Consider the following 20,746-nt stretch of genomic DNA (forward strand, 5'->3'; position numbering starts at 1 on the left):
AAAGACGAGGGCTAATAGAAATCCTTGGGTAACAGAAGAAATATTGAATTTAATTGATGAAAGGAGAAAATATAAAAATGCAGTAAATGAAGCAGGCAAAAAGGAATACAAACGTCTCAAAAATGAGATCGACAGGAAGTGCAAAATGGCTAAGCAGGGATGGCTAGAGGACAAATGTAAGGATGTAGAGGCTTGTCTCACTAGGGGTAAGATAGATACTGCCTACAGGAAAATTAAAGAGACCTTTGGAGAGAAGAGAACCACTTGTATGAATATCAAGAGCTCAGATGGAAACCCAGTTCTAAGCAAAGAAGGGAAGGCAGAAAGGTGGAAGGAGTATATAGAGGGTTTATACAAGGGCGATGTACTTGAGGACAATATTATGGAAATGGAAGAGGATGTAGATGAAGACGAAATGGGAGATAAGATACTGCGTGAAGAGTTTGACAGAGCACTGAAAGGCCTGAGTCGAAACAAGGCCCCGGGAGTAGACAACATTCCATTTGAACTACTGACGGCCTCGGGAGAGCCAGTCATGACAAAACTCTACCATCTGGTGAGCACGATGTATGAGACAGGCGAAATACCCTCTGACTTCAAGAAGAATATAATAATTCCAATCCCAAAGAAAGCAGGTGTTGACAGATGTGAAAATTATCGAACTATCAGTTTAATAAGTCACAGCTGCAAAATACTAACGCGAATTCTTTACAGACGAATGGAAAAACTGGTAGATCAGTTTGGATTCCGTAGAAATGTTGGAACACGTGAGGCAATACTCACCTTACGACTTATCTTAGAAGAAAGATTAAGAAAAGGCAAACCTACGTTTCTAGCATTTGTAGACTTAGAGAAAGCTTTTGACAATTTTAACTGGAATACTCTCTTTCAAATTCTGAAGGTGGCAGGGGTGAAATACAGGGAGCGAAAGGCTATTTACGGTTTGTACAGAAACCAGATGGCAGTTATAAGAGTCGAGGGGCATGAAAGGGAAGCAGTGGTTGCGAAAGGAGTAAGACAGGGTTGTAGCCTCTCCCCGATGTTATTCAATCTGTATATTGAGCAAGCAGTAAAGGAAACAAAAGAAAAATTCGGAGTAGGTATTAAAATTCATGGAGAAGAAGTAAAAACTTTGAGGTTCGCCGATGACATTGTAATTCTGTCAGAGACAGCAAAGGACTTGGAAGAGCAGTTGAACGGAATGGACAGTGTCTTGAAAGGAGGATATAAGATGAACATCAACAAAAGCAAAATGAGGATAATGGAATATAGTCAAATTAAGTTGGGTGATGCTGAGGGAATTAGATTAGGAAATGAGACACTTAAAGTAGTAAAGGAGTTTTGCTATTTAGGGAGTAAAATAACCGATGATGGTCGAAGTAGAGAGGATATAAAATGTAGACTGGCAATGGCAAGGAAAGCGTTTCTCAAGAAGAGGAATTTGTTAACATCGAGTATGGATTTAAGTGTCAGGAAGTCGTTTCTGAAAGTATTTGTATGGAGTGTAGCCATGTATGGAAGTGAAACATGGACGATAACTAGTTTGGACAAGAAGAGAATAGAAGCTTTCAAAATGTGGTGCTACAGAAGAATGCTGAAGATAAGGTGGGTAGATCACGTAACTAATGAGGAGGTATTGAGTAGGATTGGGGAGAAGAGAAGTTTGTGGCACAACTTGACTAGAAGAAGGGATCGGGTGGTAGGACATGTTTTGAGGCATCAAGGGATCACAAATTTAGCATTGGAGGGCAGTGTGGAGGGTAAAAATCGTAGAGGGAGACCAAGAGATGAATACACTAAGCAGATTCAGAAGGCTGTAGGTTGCAGTGGATACTGGGAGATGAAGAGGCTTGCACAGGATAGAGTAGCATGGAGAGCTGCATCAAACCAGTCTCAGGACTGAAGACCACCACAACAACAACAACAACAACAACAACACCAGATCTAATTTTGTGCCTAGTTTTATGTATATAATTGATTTTTACTATTCCTAGTTAGTATCTTTCATTATAGGGTGAAATCAGTAATTGTTTCGTAACTTAAATTCTGTTGTTGAAATATAAACATATACCAGGTGTACCAGTATGAAGTGAGCATTTTTTTTCTGAAAATGAAACACTGATTTTGAATTGAATAGTAAAAACATTTTATTCAAATACTGACCATTGCTTTCTATACATTTTGACCACCTTTCTGGCAATTTGTGGACACCACACCAATAGAAATGTTCGTCTTTTGAAGCAAACCAATCAGACGCCCGATTTTCGACTTCTTCTTAGGAATCGAAGTGGTCCTCAGCCAATGCATGTCCCATTGATGAAAACAGATGGTAGTTGGAAGGGGCCAAGTCTGGGGAATATGGCGGGTGGGGTAGCAGCTCCCAGCCAAGTGTTTTGATTTTAGCCTGAACCAGTTTTGCTTTGTGTGCAGGTGCATTGTCGTTTAAAAAAATTACTTTGCCATGTCTTCTGGCCCATTCTGGTCTTTTTTCGATCAATACATAGTTCAGATTGATCATTTGTTGTCTGTAGCGATTATTATTCACAGCTTCACCGGGTTTTAGAAGCTCATGATACACCACACCTTTCTGATCCCACCAAACACAGAGCATTGTCTTCTTGCCGAATCAATCCGGGTTTGCAGTCGTTGTTGATGGTTGTCCCGGATTAACCCATGATTTTTCCCATTTAGGATTCTTAAAATAAATCCATTTTCATCGCCAGTAACAATTCGATGCAAAATTGATTTTCTTTCATGTCTTTGAAGCAAAATTTGACAAATGATTTTTCGGTTTTCCATCTGTCTTTCATTCAATTCATGTGGCACCCATTTTCCAGACTTTTGGATCTTTCTCATAGCTTTCAAACGGTCAGAAATTGTTTTTTGTGCAACATTTAGCATTGCTGCCATTTGCCTCTGACTCAAAGTATCATCTTCGTCCAATATTTCTTGCAATTCAGTGTCTTCGAACTTTTTTGGTGGTCTTCCATGTTCTTCATTTCTTACATCAAAATCATTATTTCTGAACCATTGAAACCATCTTTCGCATGTTACTTCTGATAGAGCATGATCACCATATGCCTCGACAAGCATTCGATGCGACTCTCAAGCACTTTTTTTCAAATGAAAACAAAAAATTAATGCTTTCCGCAAATCATCACGTTCTGGTACAAAATTCGACATCGTTAACACGATGAAAACATATGATGTTTGTTCTATGACTTGATGTACACTAAATATTTGACAGATGTCATATCAACCAACCAACCAAACAAACAAAAAAATTAAGGCTCATTCACAACAAATGTTCCCTATTGACACATTTGTATCTTAGCGCTAATTTCATACCAGTACTCGTGGTATAAATTCTGTAGTAATTACAAACATTTGGAGGAACAACTAATAGTATTATTAAAGGATCTATTTGGCTCTATTTGAAAACATGTTAGCAAAGCCAGCCCTTAATTAATTCCAAAGTAATTAACAGTTTTGTCAAAAATATTGTTTGTGTAACTATATATGTTAATTTCATGATTTAAACAAATGATTCGGCTTAAACCCTATAGTAGAAGAAACTTTTAAAAAGACAGAGTTTTTCGATATGTTCATTTAATTTGAAGAGTTAGGTTTTAATTGTAATTTCTGTAAATCAAATTTCGAACAAACTTTAGTTTTTGCCCCTATTATTGTGAAGATATACAAGGGCCCAATTTTTGGTCACAAGACAGTCAGTCCACCGTTGTGGTAAAGCAATGACAGTGTCTGTTCCATACATATCTTTCTATTCTTCAAGAACAGTGAACTTTGTGGTTAGGCTTTTACTGCTCATAGGGCGTTCAACAGTAAACTAATGTAGCAGTATAACTATTAATAAGGCTTATGGGAAGTTAGAACAATAGTGTACTGTCCATATATAGCTGTGTATTATTGGTGGGGGGGTTGTGAAAAGTGAAAGTAAAAGACTGTGAAACACAACTGTGCATCTGTCGGCTACATCATTTACAGTCGACAGTACTGCACGTCCACCCCCTATTTTTTCAGCCGGTACGTTGACACTGAGGAAAACAAATGAAGAAACAAAGTAGGCAAACCATTACAAGTTTAATCTAAACAATTAACATGTATTGCCAGTTTTATTTCATAGTTATTTATGAGTGTTTGATTCCATATTGGATCTAAGATCTCTTGTAACATGTGTTTCATAATAAATGTAATGTAAAATGTGTAGAATGCCTGTTTACATGTAAAAAAAATGCCTGATAGCCCTACTCATGACAGGATACGTCAATAAAATTCAAAGTGAAAGGATATCAGTGCTAAGATTTGGTGATGTCTTTCCTACACTCTGTGGAAGTGAGGAAGAATTAGATGACTGAGTAAATGTAATAAACAGTTTACCAATCACAGGATATGGAAGAGTAAACAAAAGCAAGATGGAAGTAATTTGAGGAATGGCAGAAATCAATTACCTACAAATTTACAGCAACATTGGAGACTGCATAGGAGATGAAATGAACGAACTTGGTTATTGCCCGTGTCTGTCCTCTCTGCCTCCAACTGTGGCATCTCGCATGATAGAACAGAGATGCAGGACGCCATCTCAGCAAGTGAAACCAAAGCAGACGGTTACAGTATGACTGAGGCCCCTGCCTGAGGCAAAAACACAGTCTCCTGTCTCAGCCAATGACCACCAGAGCAAGCTACCTGAGCGCTGCTGATTGTCAGCAGCACCAGAGGTCGCGATCAACAAGTGGACTATTTTGCTACACCACCCACTTGATTGAAAATAGTCCCAAAAAATCCATCTGCCAACTGGCCTCATAAGCTGGCATACTGTCGGCCAGAAGGCAGTTCCACATGCCATCTCAACTTATAGGGATATGCCATCGAAGACATTACATCTACGTGCCTCATCTACTTGTAGTCCCAGATCTTCAGGAGTGGTAGTTTTGGACAGAGACTCAAGAGCGTCAGGCCTCCTGAATAGTTTTGTGGTAATGCTGTGCTGTCCATTCTCTAGTAGTTTTGTTTCCAGTTTTTCTTTGGTGGACTTCCTTGATCGAGAGACTTGTGGGGAAACATTTTATTTTGTTATTCTTCTGTTATCAAATCCATAGTGGGATCCATACTTTGTTTCTTATTGAAATTGTTTTGACAACTTTTGTCAATTTCTTCAATGTTCTTGTTTGTTGATTTTTCCCAATAAAAACAGATAGAGGAATATTGTTTGTGTTCTGTTTCTATTACTGCAGACTCAGAAGTTATCTTTAAAGAAAAATAATGCATGATGAAAAACGCAAAGAGCACATTTTAAGAAAGAGACTAGCATAGCTAAAGAGAACATTTCTTGCCAATGTAAGTTTGCTAATATCAAACCTGGGCCTTAATTTGAGAAAAAAATTTTTGAGAATATATGCCGAGAATAGTGCATCAGGATGGAGGGATTGGGAAACAGAACGAAAGCAATTGAGATGTGGCATTACAGGGTTCTGAAAATTATGGGGATTTATGTAATAAATGAGATGGTTCTCTGAAGAATCAATGAGCAAACCAATATGTGGATACCACTAGGTAGGAGGAGGGAGAGGATTGTATGACACTAGTTAAGGCAGTCTTAGAGGAAGGCTGTGATTGGAATATATACCACAAATAAATGAGGATATAGGGTACAAGTTCTACACTGAGCTCTGAGATACCTGCCTGTACACACACACAAAGTACCTTGTCATAGGCAGTAACAGAATATGCTTTATTAATTTTAATACACAGCAATACATTTTTTATTAATTTGGTGGCTTTGCATTAATATTTCATTATTATTAATTTCCTCCTGTGTTTTGTTTTGCAGCCAATGCAGTTTGAAACAAAAGTGCAAGAAGTTGTACAGCTAGTAAAAGAATCTGTTCTTGCAAGTGAGCAGCGCGAGACACCACTTCTGGAGAATACCACTGCTCAGAGGGAACTCAATGCTCTGATACAGGCAATGCTGCTTAGCTTCAGTAAGGTATACACACATTGCATCATCCAGTTTACTTTATTCTGTCTTAAATAATTATAATACATTAGTCTTAAAGTGAAAGAGGCCACGTAACCTACTGCACTTAAATGTTATTTCCTCTGATACTGTTAGATGTTTTTGACAGTTACAGGTAAATAGATGAAGCATGTATGAAGATCTGTTCTCTTAGAGAGAAAGTATTTCTTTGCATAGGTATAAGGCTGTGTGAACTTCACATCTTTTTTAAAAACATTACTATTGCACTTTTTTTAAACTTTTCAACCTGACATTGAATTATGTCTAAAGAAAAAGTCAGTTGAGAAAATTATTATTCAAACATGACTGTATGGCTAGCTGGTAGTTAGCTTCAGCAGGTGTTACCAATAGAAACATTGAAAAGCAGAAAATTCACTTTGCAACTTTTGTATCTCTTATATTCATACCTCGGGGATGAGAAGGAAAGAAGGGGTAAGGCACTTATATTCCAGCTCTATTACTCAGTAGCATATGATAATGTAATGATGAATGTGTCTATTAATTATGCTATATTCTGCATTCTCCGTAATCGTCGTAAAAACCTACACAGAGTGCATAGTTAATAAATTATTCTTAATGAAATAGTCCCTATAGGATTAACATTTACATAAATTAGCAATTATTCTAATAAGGGCATGTACTCTGTCCTGGTTTTTTCTTTACAATTCATATATTTCATTTTTTCATCCAGTTGGTGCAGAGTAGTTGAGTAGTATTTGTCAGACCTTTGCTTTCCAGAATGTCCTGAACATAATACTTCCTTTGTCTCTTTTCTTTGTGCAGGGCCACAACCTTATCGTTCCATTTGTGGGGAAAACTAATGATTCCGATGAACTCGCATTTCACATGCAGTAACAAATTAGTGCACAGAAGTTTTTGTTTTCATTTGTTTACTCTTTAAAACGTGTACAGCTATGCTGATTTTAGGTGCCTATTTATAACTTGGAAAATGGAAAAGCACACTACTTACAAACCTTCTGAATTTGGATAAATGTCCATTGGTGGTAAATTGTTGAAAGCGAAGAATGTTGTAATGTGCAGTATTCGAGTTATTGATTCAGACAAAACTCATACAAGCTTATTACATCAGAAATATGTATAATCATTTTCAGTAACAACAGCCATTTGATCCTCACTGCTGAATGGCAGCCTCAGGTCTTAGTTAGTCACATACCTGCTTTTCATTTTCTGACGTTGTGTTTCTGCATTCAGCTAGGTCGTCGCCCTGGCCAGGACACTATAGTATTGGTTATCAAATAAATGAACTGGTAAATCTTAGTATCTCTTAATTTTCTCTTCATTCTCTAGGTAACAGACTTTAATGAATTGATAGTTTGATGCTTATGTTTTTGTGAGAGACAGGAAGCTGTTTAATTATTTGTCAGAAATATTTAATTATCCTTTCAAAGGAAGGGATTACAAAATAAATTTTAATAATTTAAATGTTGTGTGTTTTCAGTATTGTTTATTTATAATATTCTGTGGTTTTGTTTTAGACTCTAGAAACACTAGCATTTAGCAATGATGCTATGCAAGACTTACATCCACCAGCTGTTTCACAGTTGATTGGATCTCCAGCGGTGTATAGAGGAAATGAAAAGGAAGGCAGCATTCCAGTATGTAATATCTTCTTTTTGTTCATTCATAATGCTTCATTGATTTTATTGCATTAAGACATAACATGATTAAGTTGAAAGTGAAGCCATAACACAAAAGGAAACTTGAAGTCTGCATTAAATGGCTATGTTATTGGCAACTTGTTTTAAATGTTTAGAAATGCAAAATGGTGCACTTGAAGAAAAAAAGAAAGGTATCATATGACTACAGTAAAATGGGTCACAGTTTGAATTGGTCAACTCATACAAATGCCTGGGTGTAACTCCTTGTAGGAATACGAAATGGAACAATCACATAATCTCAGTTGCTTGGAAAGTTGGTGGTAGACTTTCGTTCATTATAGAATACTAGTGAAATGCAGTTACTCTACATGTGCAACCAGTCATAGAATATTGCTTAAATTGTGAGAGCCATACCAGATAGGACTGTTGAATGTATACAGGGAAAGCACGAATGGTCACAGGTACGTTAGACCTGTGGGAGAGTGTCGTGGAAATGCTGAAGAAATTGAATTGGCAGTCACTTGAAGATGTATGTAAACTAAGCTGAAAAAGCTAACTTACAAAGTTTCAAGAACCAGCTTTAAATGATGAATCTTGGAATGTATTACAACCCCATATTTATTGCTCCTGCAGGGATGGTGAGGACTAGATTAGATGAATTACAGTGTACATGGAGACATTTAAACAGTCATTCTTACCACACACCACACGTGAATGGAACAGGAAGACACCCAATAACTGGCGCAGTGGGAAGTGACCGCTGACATGCTCTTCACAGTGGTTTGCAGAGTATTGATGTAGATATTTTCAGCAGCAAGGGCACAAGGGGCTTGTCTCTTGATGTTCCTGTTTACATAGATGCATCTTCTGAAATCTCTCACACCCTTATTTTTTCCCCTTATTTGTACACAACGTTGTTTCTGTTCCACAACAGTATATTTACAGTTCATGTAATCCACATGTTTGTTTCAGTTAGTGTTGACACAAGGACATTACAAAATAAAATATAAATTATTATCTAAACCTGAGAGAATACCAATCTTGCTAATAAACTGGAATAGAAGTGTAAAGATGTGAGGGTTTGTGTGTAATGTTTGTTGAATCAAGACTGATAAATTTGTGCAACTTACACATATATAAATTAAAGTTCACTGCTGTGGTTTCTGTCTATATGTTTTGGCTGGTTTCAGAAACTAGTTTAGTGATTTCAAAATGGGTTCCTTGGTGGGTAGAATTATTCACAGGGAAGGATTGTGTATGTAATTTATAAATACTTCATGTGAATTGACTTAACTATGATGGATTCAAGTCCCCTGCCTCCATGAAAATAACATCACTGCCATCTAGGGTGCTGATAGTAATTATATTCAGTTATCTAATGTTGTTCTCTGAAATTTAATCATAACTTTATGCAGTGACCCATAAACAAAATTACTACTACACCAGAGAAGTTATCTGGCTGTAGATACTTAGTGCTTTCTGTGCAAAGCTGGGCCAGGGTTATTAATTGTATATAAAATTTATTGGTACACTGGGTTGCACTTTTTAAATGTGGGGGAAACAAGCTCTAAGGACTTGGATCAATAGCTGCACTATTTTGTTCTTTCAGAAAATTTTAAACAACTCATTTGAGATGAAGTGTAACTGAATACCATTAGCTCTACATCTGCCTTTCAGAAGGTGGATGGGTAGCTATAGTGCATCTGTCTTACAGAAGGAAAGTGGGTGGCTACCATTTTTACCCGAGTGTAAAATGTTCATGAATATGAGACCCCCCTTCCCCCTTTATTTTAAGAGCCTCCTTGAGAAAAATTATTTTTAACATGTTCTTACTAGCCAAAATTACAAACTGTTTTATATATATAAGTATTTGCCTGAAAAGTTAACGTTATAAGTACTCTAAACTTATGCACTTTACTGTTTGTCTCATTTGGATAAACAAGGAGACATAAAATAAACTAAAAGAAATGTTTTACATAAATTTCTATCTTCACTACATTTTTTGTGTGCTATGCCTGTTATCTGTGGTATCACTACTAATAATCCAAATAACTACTAATAATCCAAATAACACAGCTGTGATATTTCTCTCTTTTTTTGTCACAAATATTTGGCTGTTTCTTCGAAATAAGTTGCGATTTCTGAGGTGTTGGTTAGTGTAACATGAGAACATAGCTGTGACCCCCCCCCCCCCCCCCCCCACACACACACACACATCCAGATACCTAGTGGATTTTGCTTCTAAACTGACATTACTGTTATTTGTACTGAATCTTTTTGACTATGGTATATTTTATAAATATGAACAAATATTATTATGGAATTGTGGAAATTTACGCTTTGACAAGCGTAAATTATGATGGATGTAACCTAAGTTTATAGTATATTCATATATTGGCAATAGTTTGACTGTTAAGCAAAATTTCTTCAAACTTAATGTATCCCAATTAAATTTTCTGTTCTACTATTATTTAAATATACACATGAGACTAGTCACTTTCAATACTTATATATTAACACACAACTATTATTACATGGAATAATTAGAGGTATCACTTCTTATCCTTAATTAAAAGTAAATGAATTAGATATTTCACTCACACACCACTTTTTTTGACTTTATTATAAAAATTATTTTTATCAGAAAATGCACACAATACTGTCGAACATACAATATTATCACTTCACTTCTTCATTTGTTTTACTCCTTTTACCTTTTTTTGCTTGAAGTGAAGATCAGTAGGCAAGCAGTGTGCCGAAAAAACGGTTAATTTGTGTTTTCTGTAATCCCAGGGAAATTTCTGTCTTCTCACCTTGCGAGACATTCAGACATTCAGGATAATTTGATTTACTCTCGTGAGTATTGCATTGGCACCGCAAGGAAAAAAATATACTGAAGAAATATCTATAACATTTATAAATTGGACATTTGGGACTGCTATTATGAAATGAAAACAGAAATGTTAAATTAAACAATTATTATTGATCAAAGTAAATAATTTGTACAGAAATCTAACATTTTATGAATAATTCTCACAGTTTTGAACATAACAAAGAATTGTGCCCTATTTCGGCGAAATACTTGGAAATTACAATAATCTTATCTCAACTCTGGAGTGAAAGAATAAAGCATTCATAAAAAGGTCATATTAGTACTCACAATCGGTGATAATAATAGAATGATTAAATAAATTCCCAGCAGGAATACAAGTTTAGTTCATTCAAACAAAATGGAAGAAAATAGGAGTCTGATAGAGTAAGATGCTGTCGGAAAGGCACGCGTTTAAAGAAAAGAGAGAAAAGATGAGCGCACATTCTTATATAGAACAAAATACAGATGATAATGATACACCGCTCTCATTATTCTGGGTGTACAAACTCACTGACTTACAGTGCAGTTCATTGACTCAGTGGCTAAATTATATCTTTAAACCTTAATATTCCGATGGAAAAAGAAAATAGTATGTTATTACATCGCGGGCAGGGCACAATATTATATATTCCCAAATGTACTCTCGGCCCACTGCTCTCCTATTGGCGGTGTAGAACCCCTCATACCTCATTGTGAGTGTTGTCAACATTGCTACATGAAACTTGTAAGTGCGCCATTGGCCGTATCTAGAGTTTTAACTTTCCTGCATTAATATATACTTTCGTTGAGTATTTGTCCCATTTTAAAGTAGATTCAGTTCAGACTATAACTTAATTCCAACAAACAACAGTTTAAATGTGGAACTCAAGGAAGGTGGCTCACTATGTCTATGTGAGAGTTACTGACAGTTCAGTGAAAGAACAGTTCCTGTACCCCGCATAAAAGATTTCTGCCATATTCTGCAAGGCAAAGACATATTTTCAAAAACTGATGTGTTTGAGGCCTATTATCAAATACACATTGCTGAAGAAGACAGGCACAAGACAGTTATAATCACACCATTTGGACTGTATGAATTTAAAGTAATGAGGTTTGGCTTGCGAAATGCACCTAAGTTGCATCGACTTTCTTCAGGGAAACACTGTGGTGTGACAATCGCAAATATCAGACCTTACATTCCACAAGCTTTTGGACTCCTATTGTCAAATATTTCTTCATTTTCATTGTTTAGCTCATCTTGAAACTGCTATCTGGTAGAGTTATTTGGTCAAACATAAGAACTGATGTTCGCCGATAGGCCAGATCATGTGTGAACTGCTAGAAAACCAAGATTACTTGCCACACACAATTACAATTTGAAAACTTCGTGGAACCTGATGAATGCTTCATTGTTGTACACATTGACCTTATTAGACCTTTGTCACCTCCTTAGGGCATGATGTACTGCTTGACTTGTACTGATTGTTCAGATACTGGATGGAAGTCATTCCGGTCGAAAATATCACCTCTAAAAAAGTAGCTAAGGCCTCCTGCAGCTCAGTCTTGTAAGGTTTGGTGTTACATCATGGGTAATCACGACCAAGGAACACAGTTAAATTGCAATTGCTTAATAATTTAGGCAAAGTATGTGGAATAAAACTTCAACGTAAAATATGGTATCATCCTCAGTGCAACAGCAGTGTTGAGCGACTTCATAGAACTTTGAAGTTTGCAATCCTGGACCATGACACTTCTAAATGGACAGAAGCAGTGGATCAGTAAGGTCACATATTTTGCATATTTTCATTCAACAATATCATGTGGAATAATGTAGATACCGAAAATTGCAACCAGTCACTTTTTGAAATATTTATTTATTCCGTAAAGTGATTTTTGAGTCTTTTTCAGGCTTATCTTTATATCGTGCACTGGACGTTGCATGATTGTTTCATGGCGTAATGCTGGATGCTGGCTCTGTGACAAGAAGATGGAACAGGCTTTCATGTACTGCCATGAGCACCGTTTATATGGTGACTTAGATCTAAAATTAATTCTGTACTTACTGCAACAGACTGGGCAGTTTTGTTATTAGTATCCATCTGATCTATCAGATTGCATTGTGGGTGTATTATATAGAAAAAAATAATGATGTCTGTGGGAAAACAAACTCACTCTCTCTCTCTCTCTCTCTCTCTCTCTCTCTCTCTCTCTCTCTCTGTGTGTGTGTGTGTGTGTGTGTGTGTGTGTGTGTGTGTGTGTGTGTGTGATGTTTTACCAATTGTCCTAGTATAAGCTGATAGATGGTTACTAATAATAAATTCGCCCATACTGTCACAGTAAATACAGAATTCATTTTTGGACCCGAATTGCCATGCAAACAATACTCATGGCAATACGTTAAAGCATGTTCTATCTTCTTGTCACAAAGCCAGCACTCAGCATTACACTATGAAATACTCATGTAACCTCCTGTGGATCATCTGAAGATGAGCCTAAAAAGGTCCAAAAACGGTTTAACGAATGAACAAGTATTTAAAAAAAGTGACTGGTTGCAGTTTTCTGTATTTATATTGAAAGAACAGTCATGGTATCTTAAAAGTCCCCATAATGGATAACCTTAGTATAGATAATGTTTTGGGATAAATTATTTTTGAAAAATCAAGTCTTCGTTGCTCAAAAATGTGCCGTTTGAATATTGTGTAATGATCATCCACAATCATCTAGTAGACATCTGTTTAAGGTGTTAGGCTTTTGACTGTGGCTTCACACCATATTTATTTCTTCAATAATTTTGTTGAAATAATCCAGTGCTGCTCAAAAGGAACGATGAAACACACAATTATAATACCAGAAGACAAAATGGCATTCATTACACCACACTTTAGCACAAGAAGGGGTACACAGTGCTGCAGTTAAAATTTTTGATTACTTACCCAGTGATATAAAATGTCTGACAGACAGCAAAGTAAAATTTGAAAACAAACTGAAAAAGGTTCTCCTTGAAAACTTCTTTTATTTCATTGAAGAATTCTGCTATTGTAATGTGTAAAAGGTGAAGGGTAGGAATTACTAATTCACATCTGTATTATTATTATTATTATTATTATTACTTTTTTAAAGAAAGAAGATAAACTATGTGTAAATCATCAGCATGTAGCCATTTTTACAAAATAATTTGTGATATGAATATAAAATGGCCAGTTTCACATCATTTCAATTTATCATGAAAATGGTCCACCAAACATGAGACTAAAAAGTAACTTAAGGAAAAATTCTCATTGACTGAAAAAAATAGCAAATGTGGCTCTCATCTTTCATTTTTCAAATAGAAAAGCAGCATTTAACATGAGTGATATGGTACAGTGCATTCCTGTGAATATTCATATCCTTTTTTCCCCCCAAACTGTGTACATAATGTTAATTTACAGACTTACACTCTTCTTTTCAGTATAGTCTCTATTTCTTTGCACACATTTATCCCACTGTTTTGTAAGTCTGAAAATTCCATCACAATAGAGTTTCCTGCCTGCCTGTAAACACTGATGTACTGCATTTTGCATGTTTTCCAGCATTGCTCACCATTGGCCTCAAAGTTGTTCTGTCACAGAAGCAAGCTGATGAAGTAGGAGAATGCAAGTTGGGACTGTGTGTAGACTTTCCCACAAAACCACCGTCATTTATTTCATAGTAATATGAACAGCATAGAGTCACACTGCATTTGGATCTTTCTTGGTCTTTTATCTCGCAAATCATGACATAGCATCAAAAGTGCCTGGATGCAGCAGACAGAATTATGGTGTGTGCACTTTAAAGAAAATAAACTGGAATGCAACCATATGCATTTCAGAGGATGCCAGTTGTAACTTTCTAGAGAATATGTTTTTTCAGTGTTTCTTGCAGTCTGGGTACTGTCTGAGACGTTCTTGAACAAAATGCCCTTTGCTCCTCATCTGTGGTCAGTAGACCATGAAAATCTTGCATTAATTTAACACACGTTTCAACAAGTGCATTCATGAATAAAACTGATGTCTACAAAATTTAGGCAAGAGAACAAATCTCTACTTTTGCTTGACACGAAGTCAGCTAATGTTTTCTGTGAAATAAAGACGAGTGTGAATTAGGAGATGTAAATTAACAAATTAAAACCAATAGTGAACGGTAATAATAATAATGATAATAATAATAATAATAATAATAATAATAATAATGATCTGACCATGTAAGGGATCATCCAGTTTTCAAATCTCTGTTTTCCATTTGTAGGTTCAATTTGTCCAAATTTGCTACTGCTTGGATGGTTTGTACATCTACTTTATCATCAAAAAGCAATTAGAGAGACAAATACAAACTACAAATACAAATGATGACTAAATTCCCTAATATACCCATAATTTTGACTCATTAAAAACCAAGTAGACAATAATTTTGTCAGTGTTATAGTTACTGACATTGACACTTTCCCAGTTTTCTGTCTCAAATGCTTAGAAACTGCTTTGTTAGGATTGCTCGTTACACCATGTACTTTACATTCAAATCCACATTTTAAAATAACTTCATAAATGAAATGATGGCATCAGAAATATAACTTCTCCCTATCCATGTTTTGTTCAAGTAAAATACATGCCCCATTAAGATGGCCAGTGTTTGAGACATATGTTACTTTATAGAATTTGTACATTGTTTTCACTGCCACAATACTTTGTTGCATTCCAAACAGCATTCACTTGTACTTTACCAAAACAATTCTGTAATTTTGGAACACCAATGAGCTGTTCACTGTCCCAATGATTCAAAAGTTTACCATTCCAATGGAAACAAGGGGAACTACAGAGATATATTCTTGAAAGCTGATTTTATTATGTCAGATAATTTTCTTCTCTTTTTCTGTCTGAAGAGAAGATTTATTAATACAAGGCTCTTTGGCTTTGTGACTCTGCTGTTGCCTGAAGAATATACACAGAATCTCTTACACTTAGCTGGCATCTATCCAAGGCAGTCACTAATTTTTCAGTAATAAAATCTTTCGTACTTGTCTTGCAGCGTTTTCCAATGAAATACTTTCAGAAATATGTTCTCAGACCTCTCCATCACCAATGTAAATTTCATCTAAACTTGATAATGTCCTGTCTGAATTCTTCAGACGATGAAGGTGGAAGTGCAGCAGATGATGCAGAAGTAGTTGTTTCTCACGTTTGTTTGTCATGCCTTTTCTTTTCTTCCAGTTTTCTCACCGTCACCCTTCACCCTTTCTTCTTTATCTGCAGGTGTTTGGTGTACTCCTGCCAGGTAGCTTTTATGCCATGGCTCTGTCTGTTGAAGTAAAAATAACTTGTATTTTTCTCTTTTTAGGGCATCCTCTTCACAGCACTTAAACTCGTCTTGACACTTTTACTTGAAAGCAAGTTAATAAATTTTGTGAATAATGCTGAGTAGCTCGTGTCAGAATTTTTGCTTTCTTGCAAAGTATAGTGCACTTGTGAACCACAAGATTAGCACTTTTCACTAACAGTTAATTTTACTTCCTGTATGCTATAAAAGAAAACTTCCAGCACTTGTCCATTTGATGATGAATTGTGTACAGGTATATGATGATCTATAAACAACTGACTGCACTACATGGGCACTTACTGATAAGCTGACATGACATCAGCACAATGTCTCTGAACAGTATGAAAGAGCATGTTTCTCAAGTGCTCAAGTCAGCTGAGTTACAGTGCTTCGATTGCGATAAAATTTTGTACAGACATGTTTTAGAATCATTCAAACAGTATTGAAGGGTGAGCGCTCAAAAATATTGATGTCTGAAAATAATGCAGTTTGGGTGCTGCTGGAAATGGATTTGTGCTTATCAATTTCCAGTAAGCTACTAAATAACAGAAGTCACTCATTGAAGATGTGCATACATTCTTCCATCTCATACAATCACAGAAAATCCCGAATAGCAACTGCCTGCCATTATAGAGTTATGATAATTACATCAAGTATTACAAATTGAACTTGAACCTTTCCAAAACAAAAGTAATATCCAACAAATGGGTCCCAGCTGGAGATGTGAAAGTCAAGGACAGTCTACTAGAAGAGGTCAGTGAATATGTCTACCTTGGCCAGATTATAAATATGAAGGGAGACATAAGACCAGAAATCTATCGACGCATCAAGCTTGGTTGGCAAGCATTTGGGAAGAATTCAAAAGTATTCAGATCAAAAATGCCAGTAAATCTGAAGAAAGCAGTATTTGATCAATGCATTCTTCCTGTGATGACGTACGGATGCGAGACATGGACACTGAACTCATTCACAAAAGGGAAACTTAGGACAGCACAGAGAGCCATGGAGAGATCAATGCTGGGCTATACAAGAAAGGACAGGAAAAGGGCAGATGACATCCGGTCTGTGACGAAGGTTAATGACATCTTAGAGAGAGTAGGTTCCTTGAAATGGCAGTGGGCTGGCCACGTCGCAAGAAGAAAAGACAACAGGTGGACGAAGCTAGTACTGGAGTGGAGTCCGAGAGAGCACCGGAGGCCTAGAGGAAGACCACCAGACAGATGGGACAAAGACATCAAGAAGATCGCTGGTAACACCTGGCAGAGAACTGCCCAAGACCATCCCACTTGGAGAAGACTGCTGAAAGCCTACCTGAATCCACGACTCGAAGAGGCCACATCATCTAATGATTGAATTGGCTGATGATGATGATGATGATTACAAATTGATAGCCAGTTCAGGGCCATCTCTCTCTCTCTCTCTCTCTCTCTCTCTCTCTCTCTCTCTCTATCTCTATCTCTGATTTCAGAGCACACTGTCCATCTCCCTTTCATGTTATAGTTCATTGTCATGGTATACACTATTCCATGGAGTGTGGCATGCCTGGAAGGCAGTGGTGCAGCTGCATGGAGTAATTGCTAAACCAGCAGATGCCACAAATTGTTGCCTTGTCATGCAGAAATGCTGCGTCCATCTCTGCTTGTTTACTTGCACAGATGATACAAAATCTCTACATATTGTGTGTATCCAAACTTAACTAAATCAAATAATAAAAACTAATAGCATGTTTGGTGAGCATTATTAGTCAGTAATTTAAATATCGTGCAAAACATCACTTCACTGAAGTTGTATGTTACACCTCAAGTGGAACATCTCAATGTGCTCTAGAGCAAATTCCAATTTTTTGTTTTGTTTTTGCAGTTTGCTTTTGGACAATTGTCTACTAAATATTAAAATTTATTGCACAGGCTACATTTTTCAAATTCATATTATTCAAAGCAGTAATTTATGCTTCGCTGATTCCAATCATATCTTTAGTTTTGCTGAGGAATATTTATTTTACAGAACAGCTTGATGTTAGAATCTCACAGTACCACATTCTCTAAAAGTCTCCATCAATCATCTTTTGCTGGATCATCATCCTATATTGACTTAAAGTACTCTATTTCCTGGTTATAGAATTTTGATTGATTCTACTTATATACCATGTTTAGGAAGCTATTTTAACTTGAAGATTTCAATGTCTGTGTATAAAAACATAGCACCGTAATGAGTAACATACTGTTTAAATACCATTCCAGAAAAATAAAACCTAGTTAATTAATGTTTAAAAATAAATATTGAATACTAAAGGTGCAAGGAATTGGTAGTTACACTGTGTTCTTAACTATAATCACAATTGACATAAACTGTGTGAGATGTACCTGTTAAAATGATTTTTGAGTTCTATTGTACTTGGAGTGATGTACCGTATTTCCTCGAGTCTAAGCCGCACTTTTTTTCTGGTTTTTGTAATCCAAAAAACCGCCTGCGGCTTAGAATCGAGTGCAAAGCAAGTGGTGGAAGTTCTCAAAAATGTCAGTGGGTGCCGCCACAACTTAGTTCTGCCGTCGAATATATGTAGCGCTACACAGGCATGCTTTGTAGCCACAAAGATAAATACTGGCGCCAAAACCTCTGCGTCAGTAAATAAATTTAAAAAAAAAGAAACGTGGAAGACAAGCATTTTTTCTCCGCGCCGAGTTTCGACCACTGCATTTTCATACATTATCGAACGAAGTAAATACAAATTCCATATTGTTCATCTTCGAATGTAGCAGCATTTCAATGTACTACGAAAACCCGACTGGCAAGAATGTTTAGGATGTTTGTCAATATGGCCAACTCTACATTCTAATTTTTTTCCTATCTGTGAGAAGAGATGGTTGCTAATAGGAACTTTTATAAATTGTGAATCAGATGCAGTATTCTCGTCACCACAAGAATAATACGAATATAAACATTTTGCCATGTATTGTTTCGTGTTTGCTGCTATCTCATTTAAATCCTGTCTGCGTAATAAACCACAAAACTAGAGTGAGACAACAGCAAATGCGGAAGAATATACATATCATGTCATGTTTATATTCGTATTATTCTTATGCTAAACAGTGATACAGTCAGAAATGAAGGGAGGCAGTTGACTAGATTTTTAAATCTAAGATGACTCTAATTTCTGTGCAGAATGTAATGTACTAAAGAGGCACCTGCAAAGATTTCAAACGGAGAAAAATTTTTGCTAAACTCTCGTTCAGAACATCTTCTATCATACGCAGTCTATTATTTGGTTCTTGTTGATCATTATCAAAGAAAGCAGCAGTCTAAGTAACAACAAGTAGCAGTGTCTTGCCATTGTTTCGCCAATGAGACGATTCCTCTCTCTCTCTCTCTCTCTCTCTCTCTCTCTCTCTCTCTCTCTCTCTCTCTCTCTCTCTTTTGTTTTTTTTTTTTTTGTAAGCGGCGGTAGCGTGCACAAAAGCAAGCCATGCCGCGATCGCCGACAGGCTGCAAACACGCAGTATCAGAGTACGACAAACAATGCATGACATAGTACAGTAATGCATTTTCAGCGTAGAGTGATGTAAACACCTATAACAAAGAAAACTGCGCTTATCAGATCAAAGAAAAATACGTGGTAAAGCTTAACTGCTAAGCTTAAGACTCGAACCAAACTACTGTAGCTGTATCGTCATTCATTCAACCTAAATTGTCTCATATTACAGTGAACCAACTTTGTTTCGATTTGGAGATGCGGCCTAAAACTTTTCTCTCCCCTTGAATTTCGAGTCTCAAATTTCAGGTGCGGCTTAGATTCGGGAAATTTTTTTTCCTTGATTTCGAGTCTCATTTTTCAGGTGCGGCTTAGATTCGAGTGCGGCTTAGACTCGAGTAAATACGGTAGGCATATTAAAAACTTGAATACACAGTATTGATGTTCCACAATAATATTTGTTTCTTTTTCACTACTAACCGGCTTTCAGCTTTCTAGGCTGTCATCAGATAACTTAATAGTGGTACCATCAGATATCTTAATAGTAGTGTTAAGTTATCTAATGATGGCCTAGAAAGCCAAAAGCCAGTTAATTATGAACTATTATATATATTTTGTTGTGGAACTCAGTACTGTGTATTCAAGTTTTTAAGATTTTTGAATTGCTGATATAAATGCAAGCTTGGACTATATACATTTTTTTGGTGTTTCATTGATGTTTTTTTCTTTCTTTTTATCTAGGACAGTAATGTTTATTTTAGATATTTATTATTGAATGATTGATTAAGAGTTTTTGTCGAGTGGGTCAAGGTAGAAGAGTTGAACTGAAAACCTTTGTTACAGGCGAGGGCCAGAGTTCAAAGGAATGTAATAAAATTATTAGCAATAGTGACTGATGCTTTGTCCGTGATTGCAGTGTGACATTTTTGGACTATCAATTGCATTTGCCACTCAGTGAACTGTGATTTGTGAGGTATTTGGCCAAATTTCTGCACAAGAACTGCATGGAAGCAAGTTAATGCTTTTGTATGAACTATAATTAATTCAACAATAAGAAAGGGTAGATGGCTACTTGCCACATAGAGAAGCTTTGAGTGGGAGAGAGGCACATTGGAAAAAAAACTGTTCGATAATAGTTAGCTGTCATATAAAGTCCTTCATCTCATGTAGAGAAAACTAAACACACACATTCATAACTCACACACACAAGAAATTGAGATCTGTTTCTGGGCAAGATGGGGGAGAGTAATTTCAGTCCATGAAGGCCTCAGTGAGGCCCTTAACATATCTGTAGAGGGAGTGCTCATCATTACAGATATGGCAGCTGCAGCAGGCTTTGTTGTATGGAAGGAACTTCTTGGAGTGGAATGGTTGGCAGCTGTTGCCTGGAATATTGTTGGTGGTTGGTATGTTTGATTTGGATGGAGGTACTGGTGTAGCAATTA

General features: G+C 36.4%; 1 protein-coding gene across 2 annotated transcripts in view; it reads left to right on the forward strand.

The window, feature by feature from the left end:
• The window catches only part of LOC126191095 (exocyst complex component 2), a 143,852-nt gene that overhangs the window by 82,897 nt on the left and 40,209 nt on the right, over positions 1 to 20,746 (forward strand). For both annotated transcript variants that reach the window (XM_049931824.1, XM_049931825.1), the window contains exons 13-14: positions 5,849 to 6,004; positions 7,531 to 7,650. In XM_049931824.1, the coding sequence (XP_049787781.1) occupies positions 5,849 to 6,004; positions 7,531 to 7,650 (276 nt within the window). The remainder of the gene's footprint in view (positions 1 to 5,848; positions 6,005 to 7,530; positions 7,651 to 20,746) is intronic.

The sequence above is a fragment of the Schistocerca cancellata genome, chromosome 6, assembly GCF_023864275.1.
Source record: "Schistocerca cancellata isolate TAMUIC-IGC-003103 chromosome 6, iqSchCanc2.1, whole genome shotgun sequence".
NCBI lineage: Eukaryota > Metazoa > Arthropoda > Insecta > Orthoptera > Acrididae > Schistocerca > Schistocerca cancellata.